The 15,737-nt window shown below is 44.7% G+C and overlaps 2 protein-coding genes across 2 annotated transcripts; both read right to left on the bottom strand.

The window, feature by feature from the left end:
- Nucleotides 1–1,986: 1,986 nt before the first annotated feature.
- On the bottom strand, nt 1,987–4,844 carry gorasp1a (golgi reassembly stacking protein 1a). The gene is made up of 9 exons (XM_015957425.3): nt 4,658–4,844; nt 4,025–4,105; nt 3,745–3,948; nt 3,550–3,636; nt 3,341–3,471; nt 3,000–3,132; nt 2,773–2,881; nt 2,541–2,681; nt 1,987–2,456 (listed from the first exon to the last, which is right to left on the bottom strand). Exons 1-9 carry the CDS (start codon nt 4,718–4,720, stop codon nt 2,140–2,142), a joined length of 1,266 nt encoding a protein of 421 aa, XP_015812911.3. The 5' UTR covers nt 4,721–4,844; the 3' UTR covers nt 1,987–2,139.
- Nucleotides 4,845–9,276: 4,432 nt separating this feature from the next.
- Nucleotides 9,277–15,332, bottom strand: LOC107384269 (cysteine/serine-rich nuclear protein 1). Its single transcript, XM_015957424.3, has 5 exons — nt 15,192–15,332; nt 12,886–13,090; nt 10,814–11,076; nt 10,430–10,732; nt 9,277–10,268 (listed from the first exon to the last, which is right to left on the bottom strand). Exons 2-5 carry the CDS (start codon nt 13,070–13,072, stop codon nt 9,339–9,341), a joined length of 1,683 nt encoding a protein of 560 aa, XP_015812910.1. The 5' UTR covers nt 13,073–13,090; nt 15,192–15,332; the 3' UTR covers nt 9,277–9,338.
- Between the last annotated feature and the right edge of the window lie 405 nt (nt 15,333–15,737).

The following is a 15,737-nucleotide window of genomic DNA, read 5'->3' as shown; positions in this document are numbered from 1 at the left end:
TTTTTTTTAAGTGATTGTTTAACAATCAAAAGATTCGCCCATTTCCATCAAAACAGTTTGCAGTTATTCCTAGCAAAACATACAAGACATTAATAAAATATCTGCAAAAATACTTTTCATTATTTTACACACTAGCACTTTTTCTGACCATAAAACACGGGAGAAGACCCGATAAGAGATCGGCAGGAAAAGTCCGTCCGCCTTACCCCGGCTTTCCACCGGAGCCGTCAGCAGCGCGTTACTGCAGCAGCACGTCGTAGCTGCTGATAGGAACCGCTGTGGTCAACAGAACCTTTTCCACTGGAGCCGTCAGCAGCGCGAGTCGGCTGCATCTCAGGAGCAGCATGTCGCGGCCTTTACGCGCCGGTTCTATTTTCTACGCGTGACGCCACTGAAACGGGTCAAGTTCGACATTTTTGGGGAAGGAAAGACAGGAAATCGGACGCGGAAATGGAGAGAAGCTCCCGAGATTTTCAGAATAAAAAACGTACTGCCTTCCGGTTGCTTTACTTTTAAGAAAAGTTACTAACTGTGCGGCCCCGTGAGAAGTTATCACCTAGCTAGCGGTCTCCTTTGTTTTTCAGGTCCGTATTGGCGATTATAAAACAGACAGAACATAAAACACAAACAATGTTGTAGTTTTCTCCTGCTTGTTGTTGTGTTTACTGACGAAGTCACTCGTGTGACTTCGTGCTCGGTCGGTGACAGCTGCTCCCCTGCTGCTTCGCGTCTCGTGGGAAGGGCCGAGCAGCAGCTTACGCGAGCAAGACGTGCTGCTGCAGTAATGTGCTGCTGACGGCTCCGGTGGAAAGCCGGGGTTAGCCCTGCTTTCCACCGGAGCCGTCAGCAGCACGTTACTGCAACAGCACTTCGTAGCTGCTGATAGGAACCGCTGTGGTCAACAGAACCTTTTCCACCGGAGCCGTCAGCAGCGCGAGTCGGCCGCGTCTCAGGAGCAGCATGTCGCGGCCTTTACGCGCCGGTTCTATTTTCTACGCGCGACGCCTCTGAAACGGGTCAAGTTCGACATTTTTGGGGAAGGAAAGACAGGAAATCGGACGCGGAAACGGAGCAAACCTTCCTGAGATTTTCAGAATAAAGAAACGTACTGCCTTCCGGTTGCTTTACTTAAAAAAAAGTTACTAACTGCGGCCCCGTGAGAAGTTATCACCTAGCTAGCAGTCTCCTTTGTTTATCAGGTCCGTATTGGCGATTATAAAACGGACAGAACATAACAACCCTTTTGGAGCCATGTTGTAATTTTCTCCTGCTTGTTGTTGTTGTGTTTACTGACGAAGTCACTCGTGTGACTTCGTGCTCGGTCGGTGACAGCTGCTCCCCTGCTGCTTCGCGTCTCATGGGAAGGGCCAAGCAGCAGCTTACGCGAGCAAGACGTGCTGCTGACGGCTCCGGTGGAAAGAAGGGGTTACACGTCTCATTCCTGCGTAGAACAGAAGTATTTTGCATATATGATGCCGAACGGCTATCAGGTGTAAAACAATCTGATTAGCCTACAAACCTCATAATTACCAAAATTAATAATAAAACATCCTGAAAGGACAAAAACTAATTTCACTAAAGGACAAATATTCCTACAGCAAAAGCCCTTTGATGTCTAGCATGAGACAAACTCCTAAAATCTATCTGGGAAATGACTAAATGATGCTTTGAAATGTAACAACGCATCAGTACACAGACTGTTAGCTGCCCTGGTGTCAGGTTGATAATGTTACAGATATGAAGGTGCAGCTGTGCTTTGCAGTAGTAAATGTTTGTCTTTGGAACAATTCAAGTATTTATCTCTTTAGTGTACCCCGAAGTTACGTTTCCTGACCTGTGGAATCTAATCTGGCTTAAATGTAACCCAGCAACTTTAAATCTGGCCTCCAAAAATGTTCCTTCACGTCCAGTTTGTACTTGTAGTGTAACGGTTATTAGTGCCGCAGGATTTTCACAGAAGAAAAACTAAATAAGAGGTCTGCCTCGTGTCCTACGTGCTTTTATATACAAAAGAGAAACTTGAACAGTGATTGTCGGCATGTCCTTACAGATAAAAGCTTACTCCAGGTGCGTTTCTCCTGCTTCCTCCTCGCCGTGCTCGTTGCCACACTGATGAGGAGTCTCTGCAGACTCGCACGCTTACTCTTCAGAGGTCTGAGGAGGACAGCTGTCTGCAGAAGAGGCTGGGATGAGGTCAACTGGAGATGGACAGGGAGGCTCCTCTGCGGGGACGGAAAGCTCTGCAGGGTGGAGAGAATCCTCAGAAAGGGATAACGCAGCCACCGGTGGACTTGCACTGAAGCTGGACTCGTTGAGGGAGCTTTGTTGGTCTGTGGACTCCGAGGTCAGGTGAGACGTTTCAGCTGGTGGAACGCCTGAATCAGACCAAGAGTCGGGTGAAGCAACGGCGAGGTCCTCAAGATTGGACGAGAGCTGGACGCTGTCCTCCATCTCCTCTGCAAAAGAACGTCAAAATAAAGTAAATATTGTCTTGCAGTATTTTTATTTAGCTGCATAGTTGCTGAACATCGTTTACTCACCAACACCGGACACTTTGACCTCCTCCTCGTGCATAGCCAGAGCGGTGTGGGTCATGTCGATGGATGAGGAGGACAGGTCCAACTTGTCGATCAGATCTGCGGGCTCAGGGTTCATCACTGCCGAGTCGGAATCGGGAGAGCCTGCACAGAGCAGCGACGTGCATAGATGGGTGGCATTTTCACGAGTCATGAGGGACAATCACAGCCAGAGTTACTCAGCGTCTGAACTAACCGGGATCCACGACACTCTGAACGGGTGGAGGTAGTGGTCCATCTTGGAGGATGACCTGATCCAGGTCTGACAAATCTTCATTGGGGATTGAAGGTGCCATCAAAGGTGTCTGGGAGGAAGTGTGCTAGTTTAAAACTCGAAATTTTACCCAATTAAGTGTTTACTTAAAAAATAAATAAATAAATGACAGCCTGTGACTCTGAAGACATTCCTTTGGTAACATCTACCTCCGTGTATCCATGTGTGTGTTCCTGTGGAGAGACCGCCTCTTCTGGAATGGGGGTGGAAGGATCCACCGTCGGTACTTCGGGGTTTACAGGGATCCGGTGCAGGTAGCCGTAACCGATGCCACAGCCCAAGCTGAGGATGAACAAAATCAAACTCTTGAAGAAGAGTACCACTAATTAAGAACAGACACGTTCTAGAACACAGGTACGCTGCATCGTTGGCTATAGTTTATAACCACAGCAGTTTTCCTTACCTTTAGGGATGATTAAAGCCGATCTGATATAAAAGCATGTTGCATTTATCCAACACTCTGCTTTCATTCAGGAGTTCTGTCTCATACCTGCCCTCTCCTCCCCACGCTCCGTTGGGTGTGACCATCACCTCCCTGCAGCTGTCTGTTGCTGTGCTGTACACCAGCAGCTTCAGCGGTTTCCCCTCGTGGGCTTCAATCAGTGAGAAGAAGTCTTCGGACTGTAAAGGTTGATTATTTTACAGCTGTAACACATCCGTTAGGAGCAACATGTTGAGCTGATTTAAAATGAGTCTTACATCTTGCAACACCTGATCTGCGCCTACGATGTAGTCGCTGTAAGACTGAAGACCCGCCAGTGCTGCTGGTGAACTGGTTTCCACATCCTGGGAGAAACACGAATGAAAGAACACAAAGATAAAATATGTGTTGAGGGGAGACAAGACCAGAGCAGGAGAGGTTTGCATTTGTAATTCTTCAATGATGCATCTCACCAGAACATGCCAAACATTCTCGCTGGCTCCTTGGTAGCTGCAGAAGCGAACGCTGGCACCCAGCAGCCCCTGGCCCCCCCACATGTTACTGGGCACCACTTCCAGCTCTCTGACCCTTGTGGTTTTAGTGCTGTACACCTCCATCTTTATGGCCTTCTCCACATTAGCTTTTAGGACCTCCTTTAACTGCTCGTTTTCCTCATTCTGACACAAAATAATAAAGTGTGTGCTCATTTCACAAACTTCACGTGCAATTTTCTGGAATTTCAGCAAAACTTACTAGTCTGCTGTTGCCTAGAGACAAGATGAAGTCAAAGAAGGGCTGCAGCCCTGCCTTTTCTGCAGGAGAATTAGGCTGCACCTGTCAAAAGCAACACAAACACTTTAGATCTGGTATTTATCTGGTGATAAGTACATAAATATAAGCAGAACATGTTAACTACACCCCTTTGATCCAAAGCTGTATTGTATCCAAGGGGACTTGTGTTAATCACATGATAAAATGTTTAAACTTCGGATTTATTCGTACCTAAACAAACAAAACAAAAAAAGTCAGCAGATCTGAACAGAAAATGAAGGGAAACGTCCTATTTTACAGCGGTCTGACGGCCACTGAGAATCCAGGAAACAGGCGTAATCTCTAAAGTGTCTAACTCGAGTTAGCGCTGCTAAATTAATCATGAAATAATTCAGCGGTAGCGAATCCAGCCTCTAGTTGAGCAGAGGCTTGCGTTTAGAAATATATGTATAAACAAATGTTTTTGACCGACACCAGTCAACGTATGTTTACAGGTAAATAGTGCCACCTCATCACACTTTAGAAGCTCTGTTGCAGCTACAGCTAGCTCCGCGTTAGCAACGTTTCATGATTAAGCTGTTCCCGATTCAAAACAGTAAATATGTCAAGCCTTACGCCGTGAACGTGATATCCATACGTCCCTCCTTCAGCTGCCTCCGAACTCTGTGATAAACCCATCTCTGTTTGAAGTTAACGTTCTGTATTAATATTAAAACATCTGAATAACGACAGACTACAGCTGACAATTCACGACTATCCCATTAGCAGCCTAAAACAATCGAGCGTCGCTACCATCGATCAAGCTGCTTCTCGTATACAAACATCCCTCGCCCGCGCTGTTCGTCAATGGAACCTGACGTCAGTACGCGGCGGCCATCTTACTTCGGACAGCTGGTGTTTAGTGGTGCATGCACTATTTAAACAACTCTTAACTTTCTCAGTTTTCAACCGATTTTCATACAGTTTGATTTTTTAGAAACATTAGAGACGTGGCTGTGAAATATATCAATTTTGGCAGGAAACTCCCCTTATTTCACTCCACTTTCCAGCCGTTTCCCCCTTTCCGGTCAATTTCCCATTGACTTGCCATTTTAATGTCAAGATCTGCTTCTGATGAACTAGCTGTTGTTTGTAAACTGAGGTCAACTTATAAATATAAGATTTAAGATACCTTATGACTTACCATATCAACTTATAAATAAAAACTCAAATACCTGATTTAATTTACAGAAAATAGTAAAACAAAAGAATAAATAAATGGGATGACGGTGGCACAGGAGTTAAGTGCTCGCCCCGTAATCGGACGGTTGCAGGTTCGAGTCCCGCTCAGTCTGTCGCCGTCGTTGTGTCCTTGGGCAAGTCACTTAACCCACGTTGCCCGCTGGTGGTGGTCAGAGGGACCGGTGGCGCCAGTGCCCGACAGCCCCGCCCCCGTCAGTGCGCCCCAGGGCAGCTGTGGCTACATCGTAGCTCATCCCCACCAGTGTGTGTGTGTGTGTGAATGGGTGAATGACTGATTGTGTTGTAAAGCGCCTTGAGGGGTTCTAGGACTAGAAGGTGCTATATCAAATACAGGCCATTTACCATTTACCAAAATTAAAGAGTGAATGAATGACAGACTGACAGTTATGAAAAACTTGTTTATTACAGATTATACATGTCTTTGATCCTAAAAATAACAGATCTAAGACAGATGCTAAAGCACATTGTGTTACTGACCTTTGAAAAGGACAGCTTTTGTGATCTTCTGTCTCACGCTGTCACACTGAAAGCTAAGAGTTGCTAATCTTGCAATGTGGTGCATCCTCAGCTTAAAGAACAGGGAGACAATAGATGTCAACAGTGTATGGGAGTGAGACTCAATTCCGTACTGTGTCTCACTGATGTGCTCCGCAAACACAAAGACATCCTCTGACCCGATCCTCTTGCGCACGATGTAGATGACCTCCAGTGGTTTGATGGGCTGTGATCGTCTGCCCACTGATGCCTGGCAAATTGCCCACTCTGCTGCTCTGATGACCCTCACAGTACCTTCAGATGGGACCACAAGACCCCCGTTGTTCTTCAGAGTCAGCAAATGGTAGCTCTGGTCATCACAGGCAGATGCAGCATCCATCACCAGGCTGGCACGGCAGACATCACAGGACAGCTTGGTCATGGCTCGCCGTACAACAAATCCTGAAATTACAATTATCAATGTAACTGGACAGTGTGGTTGCCTTTATACTTTACATAGGCCTATAGAACAATATGATGTCAGGTGAGAAATCAGACAAGAACTATAGTTTGACTCCCTAAAGGCAAACAAGTAATCATGATTAGTAAGTGTGGAATTTATTCATTGTATTTATTTATCAGGGGGATTTGATAAGCCAGCAGTTTTTCAAAAGACTACAAACATCTTTGGTGTTTTTCTTCTGGCCGCATTTTTAGGTTCTTCTTGAAACACAGGGAAGGTTTTTTTTACCTTGCTGACAGTTTTGATCGTGACGCCACTGAGCGTCAGCTCTGAGGAAAATGGCAGACACTTCTTAGGGCAACTTCCCACTGCCTCCTTCTATCTCCATCTTTGGGAAATCTCAAACAAGTGACAAAATGTAGGCAGCTTTATAAATCATTGTAAATAGTTTACAGCCGTTTCCTTTAACATGAACATAAGACAAACAATTGTTAAACAAAAGATGTCAAGACAGAAACATGCATTGATTGATTAACCAAGAAATCTTGAATTCAAGCAATTAAACTTTTTAAAATCACAGTTAGCTGATAGATCTTCAACTTTGCCATCACTCTTATTTCTAAAAAGCAGTTAAAAGCAAAGCAGATGACAGAGACATCAGCCTAACACAGTTTGTTATTGTTAAATCTTATGAATGAAAGGTGATCCCACGTTGCTGTGATTGAAGACATCATCTATTAGAGCATCCATAGGCAGCACAAAAGTCAGGCATGCTTGTTGGGTTTCACGTGTATTCCTGTAAAAACAAAGCCAGCAATTTCCGCTATTTTAATATACTTCAATCTAAGTTATTTACATATTTTTAACAAAGTAAGCCGCCTGGAAAACAAGGGCAATTTTACCTTCCGCTTCCACTGAGGTAAAACATTGTAGCTAAGCGGCGCGTCCACGGCAGCCTCGTCTTCTCTAAGCCGAGTTAGACAGCTAATAAACACTAAAACATCCACCAAGACAGCCATTTAGACAAACATTAGGTTTACATACACTTCTTAGTTTCGTTGAACCATACGAACAATATAAAAATATTGTTTGTGGTCTCTCTCTCTCTCTCAACCTAACGCGCAAAATAGCTTACACATTGTTCACAATTATGTCGTGTTTCAAAAGTAAAAGCGGTAATTTCAACATGTGTAAGTATCAATGAATTATTGAAGGTAGATAATGGAATGCAGTGAGCTTCAGTGATTTTTGCAGCTCATTCCAGTTGTTGGAAGCAGCAAACTGGAACGAGGAGCGACCAAAAGAGGTGTGAGCTTTGGGAATAACCATAGAGATTAAGTTACTGGAACATAAATACCACTGGTTCTTGGAGGTGATGAGTAATATGACAAAGTTCTACCGATGATTGTTTTGTATATACATTAATACCAATGTAAAAACCTGTGGGCATGAACTGATGGCCAGTTGAGTACAGATCACAATGATAAGTAGTGAAAGGGGCACCAGTGAAGAAGCAAATTGCTGAGTGATAAATGACATCAAGTTTATGAAGAAGATTTTTGGATGCAGTTCTATAAACGATGTCACTGTAATCTAAGATGGGAAGGATTGTAATTTTGACCAAGGTTTGCTTTGCAGAATGAGTAAAGGATGACCTGTTGCTGTAAAGACACCCAGTTCTTGACTTGACTTTAGAAAGTAATGAATTCATGTGAATGTCAAATGAAAGTGTGCTGTCAAGCCAGATACCCAGATACTTCTAAGAACTGACAAGTTGTTGTTCTGTACCATCCAGGGAAACAATACTAGGGTGGCAAGTTGATTGCAGTAAGTTATGGTTGAAGATCATGAACTTTGTTTAACTTGTGTTTAAATGAAGATGAAGGTTGGAGAAGGCGTGTTGAAGATGATTAAACTTGTGCTGCAAGGAGGACAAAGCTGTGTCCAGAGAAGAACTGCATGAATATAGAATGGTGTTGTCCGCATATAATAAATGTATATGAGAACTGTCAACAGCATGAACAATGTTATTAATATGGGTTTTGAAAAAGGTTGGACCCAGTATCAACCCTTGAGGAACACCCAAAGATAGAGGTAGAGGAGCAGATTGGTAACCCTCTGTTCTCACTGTTTGTGTAAGGCCTGAGATATAACTTCTGAACCAAGCCACGGATGCCTGAGAAAGTCCTATACGGCTGAGCCTGCTAAGTAAGATGTTATGATCTACAGAGTCAAAGGCTTTAGCAAACACAGCCACACGATATTCCTTATTGTCAGTGGCACATATGATGTCATTTAGCACTTTAAGTGTTGCAGACACACACCCATGCCCAGTTCTGAAGCCGGACTACATGGGGGTAATAATACTGCTGGATTCCAGATATTGAGTTAGCTGTTTGTAAACTAACTTTTCAAATGATCAAGAACAATATTTATGACAGAAAAGGAAGAAAACTCAGATTAAATAAATAAAAAAGTTTATTTTAGAACTCCAGTAAGTTGCTGGTGCTGAAAACACATAGTTCAGCCCGATATTATTTCCACAGTTTGGCCACTTTCAAGCACATTTAAACCATGATGCTTCCTTCCTTTTGTTTAATAAAATTACATTAAAAAAAAACTTGTTTACTGAAATCAAAAAATGTTAGTCATGGTAAAAAAATATCAAACACATCAGACATCATAGGACAGATTATTAAAAAATAAGACACATTAGCATTACTCAAGTATAGCTTCTTTCAAAAAGAACACATTATTTTCACTCAATAGACAAAAGGTTATCAACCATTCTCTGTACACTGAAACATTTTTACAAATATACAAAATCTGTTTTTACAATTCAGTGTCTGAAATATTCGGGTGTTTTCACGTGATATATATATATATATATATATATATATATATATATATATATATATATATATATATATATATATATATATATATACACGTACTTTCCAGCACATGCTCTGCTATGATATGTATATATATATATATGTGTATATATAAATAAATATGTATATATATATATATATATATATATATATATATATATATATATATATATATATATATATATATATATATTATTGATCAGCTTTGAAAGTAGTGAATCAATCACTCAGTCAGGCCGATCAGAGACTCCAGGAGCTGGGTGCTGGACTCGTGTTGAGGTAAACTCTCACAGCTAAACAGCTGGAGGGGCTGCAAACCGCCTGAGTGCCTGTGCTCTTTGAACGAGCTGTGCAGCGGTCCAGAAGGATAGTCTCTGTGGAAGAACTCCAGGTCGGAGTCAGAGGACAGGCTCAGGTCCACGTATCTGCCAAAGGAAAAGTCAAGAGTGGGGGACTGGGTGTGGGGGAAGTCCTCGAGAGAATCACCATAAAAGAAGTTAGTGGACTGATTAGCGTTCTCGTCCAGGCAGGTGCTGTCAGGCGCCCTGTTGTCTGTGTGTGTGACAGCAGCACGTGGTCCGGTACTCTCAGTAGGAGCTTTGTGAGTGTCAGAGCTGCAGCTGTGCTGCATCAGTGGTTCTCTTTTGTGCCTCGGCTGACTGCATGAGAAGTAGTTATTTTTCCTGGAGTCACAAAGTGCTCGTGTCAAACCATCATCCACCTCAGGAGGACTCGCACTGAGGAAGCCTCCTGCCTCAGAGTCCGAGGACAAGCTGGAGGACTCAGACGTGTCGCTGCTGCAGCTGTTCTCCTCCACCAAATCCCGCTCCAGGACACAGTGGAACGGGGGATTAGCCGGCATGGTGAGAGGAAAGCCTTCCTCCTCCGAGGAATACCCAAAAGGGCATCTCTTTTCCTGTGCACTCTGCTCTGGATGGATCTCATCCTGGCTTTTGAACTCGTGCAGCTCTTCGGGAAGTCCCGTCTGGTCCTCTGGGATCAGATTCTCACCCTGGTGCTGACTCTCCAGTTCAAGCCTCATGACTGTGTGGATGTAGTGGGTGTGCACACGCCTGGCATCAAACTCAGTGCGCCCCTGCGTGTTTCCACAGTTTTCTTTAGTACACCCACAGGGGAAACTGAAGCGATCGACCTGATGCAAAACAAAACGATGAAAGAACAGTGAGTTTTTTAATACCGGGGTGTAAATCCACACACAATAAGTCAAGCGGGGCAAAAAAAGTGATATTCTCCAACACTGACAGATAACAGACAGCTAAATGAACCCAGGCATATGATGGCTGGATGTTTTACCTGACACTTGATGCCGGCCAGGCTGCATGCACAGGTCTCCGGCTCACAGAAACCCTGACAGTCACATCCACAGGCCTCCCTGGAGAGTCGCAGCATGTGAAGCTGCCTCTTCTCCTCCTTGTCAATCATCTTCACGCCTGCAGCCAGCAGCAGGGCTTGTCGTTGTCTGGAAGTGATTGGATGAAGGAAGCCACCACCCTCCAGCTCTGCGTCGCTACCATTTACATCCATGTCTTCCTCTAGAACTTGATCCATGGTGAGCCTTTCTGCTTCATGTTGGCTGACAGCTCCGCTCACAACCAGCTGGAATCAGAATAAAACATAAATTCATTTGGCTCCCGTGGATAAAAACACTGTAAGATAGAAGAAATCAAGAGTGCTTACTTGACATTTTAATGCCTCGAACCGCTTCTGCCTCAGTTTTTCTCGGTGCCTCTCTCTGCGCCTGTGCCGCTGCTCCAGCGCATGCTCTGCTACCGTGTACCTTCGGAGGGCGCTGTGTGTCTGCACCATGCCTAGAGTTGCACCTCCCCGGCTGGGGACGCTGGTGAAGCCCTGGCAGCGGGAGAAACTGAACACTGTCACCTGGCCGAAGTGCACCCTGCTCAGTCCTCGTGTTAGCTTGGGCCTCTTCAGGATGGACTCACCTGATTCAGCAGAGAAACAAGCTTTGGAGAAAGGGTTGCCATGGTGACGTCACAATTTAGGTCATGTTTATCAGAGTGGTCCAGATCTGGGTTTAACCCTAGCGCCTCTGGCCTTGTTTAACAGGCGGCAGACAAGCAGCATTTGGTGGTGATTAAATATACAAAAATACAATTATCAAACGAATATTTTTATCATGCATTCATTCGCTTACATACACGTACACACCAGCTAACCTCCACCCGTCCCACATACAACACACGGCTGTGATAAAAACAGAGGAGCTGCTATGGGAGCCTGGATGTCCAAATAGGGAGTCAGTGAGCATCAAAATGAGTTTTACTGGGAACAGCGGTTCTTGGAAACAGAACCATACAACGCACTGGTACTGAAAACCTAAATGACTCTTTGTTTCTTTCCTGAAAAAAGAAAACTGCTCCAAACATAAAAGTATAAAAAATAAAAATAAAAAATGCAAAGAGAAATATTTTCTATTGCTTCATTTCTTGCGGTGTGAATGAGTTACAGAAAGAAGTAAAGTTAGTGACTCAGCAGTAAAGTTCTGCCTCCATATCCTACGTAACAAAAACAGTTTGGTACTATCAGCGGTGTTCTCCTGTTTTCTGTGAAATGTCTTGGAACGGGACTCCAGGTAGGAACACTTCCTAGAAAAATTCCTAAACTCTGATGGAGCAGTTCTCTGAGAGTCCACTAGGGGGCACACCACAGGTGATGCACACTACTGACTGGGGTCAATAGTTGAACATACATGTCAGAAGCAACAACCGATAAAAACAGCTGGGTAGCAGCCGTGTTAGACTTTTACTCGTTAGTCAGAACGTCAGCAGACGGATCATCAGTTACTGCTTCCAACCACTCGTCTGACTTTTACACACGTCTGAACTCTTGCCTGTAAACGCTGGTGAGAGCAGAGCGAGCAGCTGGCTAAGCTTGTGTCATCTGTCTGCATCGACACCTCCACTCTGAGCCCGGAGCGTAGCGTAGCCCCGCGTTTGTCCTGAGAGAGAGATTACTGTAACCTTCCTGAAAACATCCCTCTAAAGCTCTGCTTGTTTGCACACGAGTATCCGTGCTGCGTCCGGCTCTTTTCACTCTCCCTCTCTGCTGATTTCCTCCGGCTAGCTTCCTCCCCTCATGGTGTTGGGCTAGCTGCCTTCCCGGGATCGGGCTGTGCTTCAGTCTGGACGTTCTGGATCAAAGTCTTTGGCACACGGAACACTCTGTCTCCCCTTAGGTGTCGGTTTCACTTGTTCTCTGTGTTTATTTCCTGCTGCTGGAGCAGTTTAGGCCACGCTCTGAGTGCTTGTAATGCAAAGGAGTCAGGTTTTGTTTGTTTGGATCTAATTGTTCAATTTACAACGTATTTATATCTGAGCAGTGTGATTGTCCATGCCCTCTGTCCTGGACAGGATGTTTCCTCTGCTGTTTTTGCTTGGCTTATCATCTGGGGGTCCAACAGCGTGTTTAAAACAACAGACCGGCCTGCAGCTGATGCTCTGTGCATCTGTTCACTTCCACACGGAGCAAATCGATACGACTAGTTTAAAACAACCCTGCTAGTCAAATGAATCCCAACAACTTCCGCTCCCGTGCACCAGCGCAGGGGCGAGTGTTATCTAGGCTAGGCTTAAAGCTAGCACTTTCATATCAGTCAGTCATAACCTCTGCTGCAGGCTGATAAGAGACGCTCCTATAAAACACCAACAGGAGAGCCGGCCGATAAGGAAGTGGTTTGCATTATTTGAAAGAAGAGAGGAAAAAAAATCAATAAACATCAGTTAGAGACTTACTGGGCAAACTGGAGGGAGAAGCGGGACAGTGAGGGGTGAAATCTTGATCCTCGGGTGGGCTCCCCTCCCCGTCCGACTCCCACTCTGAGGAGGCAAGGGACGAGAGGGAGGAAGGAGAGGAGGAGGAGGAGGAGAAGCTGGGGTATTTCTCTACCTCCATGAACTTTCTCTTAAGGATGCCCCTCATTGTTCGGCTGTGACGACTCTGCGTGAAAACCAAAGACACAGAGACATGGATCTTCTGGGATTAAATCATAACGAGGACTCGTTTTGAAGATTACCAACATAACAGCAGCTCAGGGTCAATGACGCGTTCCCGTTTAACCGAGTTTAGACCTGACAGCTTCAGGACCGAGACACCCTCCGTAGTAAAAGCCGGTCGAGCCGGTTTCAGGCCGCACGTTTGTTTAGGATCACCACATTTTGTGGGTGATTTCCCTAGAAACTAAAGTCTCATAAGTATGCTCATGTAACATGAAATCCCACTCACACTCACGGGCAGCTGGGAGAAAAGCTAACGACAAATAAAGAAACGTAACAGCTCCTCTTCTTTTCCCAGCAGTAATTAACATTCCTGCGATTCCTTGAGTTTTTTGAAGAGAATACATGGAAACGGAACGTCCAGTGTGCTCAGGGCTGGGCGTGCAGTGCATCAAGTGGCTGCTATTTTTAGACACAAAGATGGAAAATGAATCTAAACAAGGGTGCTTTCGGGGAAACAAAGCGTTAGCAGGGTTTTGCGACAGCTAGGTGAAAGAGACGGGTCAGAACGAGGTCATTAAGTTAGCGAAGTTAGTTAACAGATGCTAAATTAACTGATTCTGAGTCAAATAAGAAGAAGTTTGGTGGTCACTGATGCAACACGTTATCTGAGTGCTACAGATAATGTGAGGTGGTGCAGAATGCTTTTGTAATTATTTACTCTTGATTTTTCAACATAAGATGATTTCGGTTGAAGATTCTGGAGTAAAATGCAGCAGGTAACACGCGTTCCACCAGGGAATGCGAAGAATGTAATTAGACTATAAAAATAAAAGAGTTATTCTAATCTAGAAAATAGGAAATACCGCAACGTATCTCACCCTTTTCCACCTTCTAATAACATCAGCTCAGACCATGCCAGCTAAAATAGTGTCACTTCCTTGAAATGCAAACATCTGAGCGCTTTATTTGCTATCATCCCTCTCTAACATTCATTAAGAGAAGAGGTTTCTGTCTAGCCTAGTGAACTAGACCAAATTCTTGCTTTGCAAAGTTTAAACAATACATTTATTTAGTCTGGCTTGCCAGGCTAGTTTCTGTCTGCAGAAAGGGTCAAATTAAAATAGCGGGTTTGTGTGTGGGCACAAAGGAAACGACTTCCTGAATTTATTGTTAAAAAAAAAACATCTGAAACTAGAGACAGCTCCGTCAGCTTCTTGGGGGAATCACGTTGCATCAAAGACAGATGTCTTTTATTTCTGCTGAGGAATCTAACGTCTCCAAAAATAAATCCTGTTTTGTTTAATACTCCATCACCGTATTATTATAGCTGCTCGTTGTCCCAGTTACATCACTTTTATTACCCATCTGACAGAGTAGAGCGACTCCACTGTACATCTAGGTATTAACTCAGACAACATCAATAATTTAAAGATTCAAAGCTGCAGCAGCGGCGGCGGCAGCGCGGTGTGCACCAGGAGTGGGACTGCACACAGATTAATAAGGACCAGCCTGATCTGTATCCCTGTCTGGGTGGAACTAACCACCTTGTCACTTTCTAAATTCACACACACACACACACACACACACACACACACACACACACACACACACACACACACACACACACACACACACACACACACACGTTTAATCCCTGCAGGAATGTCACACAGTTTTCTCTAAAGGAGTCGCTTCCTGTTTGGCATAATAACACCCATTAGGCAGCTGACCTGTCGACCTCTCTCTCTGCGACACACGCACACGCACGCACACACACACACACACACACACACACACACACACACACACACACACACACACACACACACACACAGTGATCATGTCAACTACAATGACAACAGTGTTCCCTGAACAGTCTCCAGTTAAAGCTTTTCCAAACGCTGCTCCTCAGTCAGGTTGACTCACAAGTTAGTTTTAGGTCTTTTTAAAATACTTCCGTCAAGTTTCCCTGAGCATGTTTACAGTAAAACCCCCAGTAACAGATTAAACATGACATTGTAATGTATGCTCACAAAAGGGTAACAGTAGAATAAATGGATGCAGCAGCAGAAGCGGTGACTACAGCTGTGTTAGCTACTCACCACAAAGTGGAGAAGAGCATTTTAGCCAGGTGGACAGAAGTCACGCGAAGTCGCGGCTCTCGCTCGCTGTTCCGCCAGCTGAGCATGAAGTTGTGTTTATGTGGAGCTGCTTCTCACTAGCACCAGTGAGAACGTGAGAGCAGTGCGCTGGCTGCGAGCTCCCAAAGACACGCACGCTACAGTGAATCAAGATAGTTCCCCGGCTGCGAACGTGATGACGCTTCGCACATGCGCACAACTTTTCGGCTAGCTCGTTTGGCTGCAAAAGAGGAAAACTCACATATCTAACTTTTAGCTTACTCTTGCTCAGCGCGCCGATGTTTGAAACTATTAAAACAGAGGTTGGAACATAACTAAACTTTTGGTCTGAGCTGAATCACGTGCTGTGACACTTGAAACGAGTTAGCAAACAAAGCCGGAAGTGCCTTGAAGATAGTCCTCTTGACGGGAGCCCGTCTCCGTGTGTCCTCTGTCTGCCTTGACGCAGGCGGTGACACGCAGAGACTCTCACCGCAGCCCACAGATTCCTGTCTGTTGTGTTCGCAC

Source organism: Nothobranchius furzeri, chromosome 11 (genome assembly GCF_043380555.1).
Source record: "Nothobranchius furzeri strain GRZ-AD chromosome 11, NfurGRZ-RIMD1, whole genome shotgun sequence".
NCBI lineage: Eukaryota > Metazoa > Chordata > Actinopteri > Cyprinodontiformes > Nothobranchiidae > Nothobranchius > Nothobranchius furzeri.
This window is presented reverse-complemented; position numbering and strand designations above follow the sequence as displayed.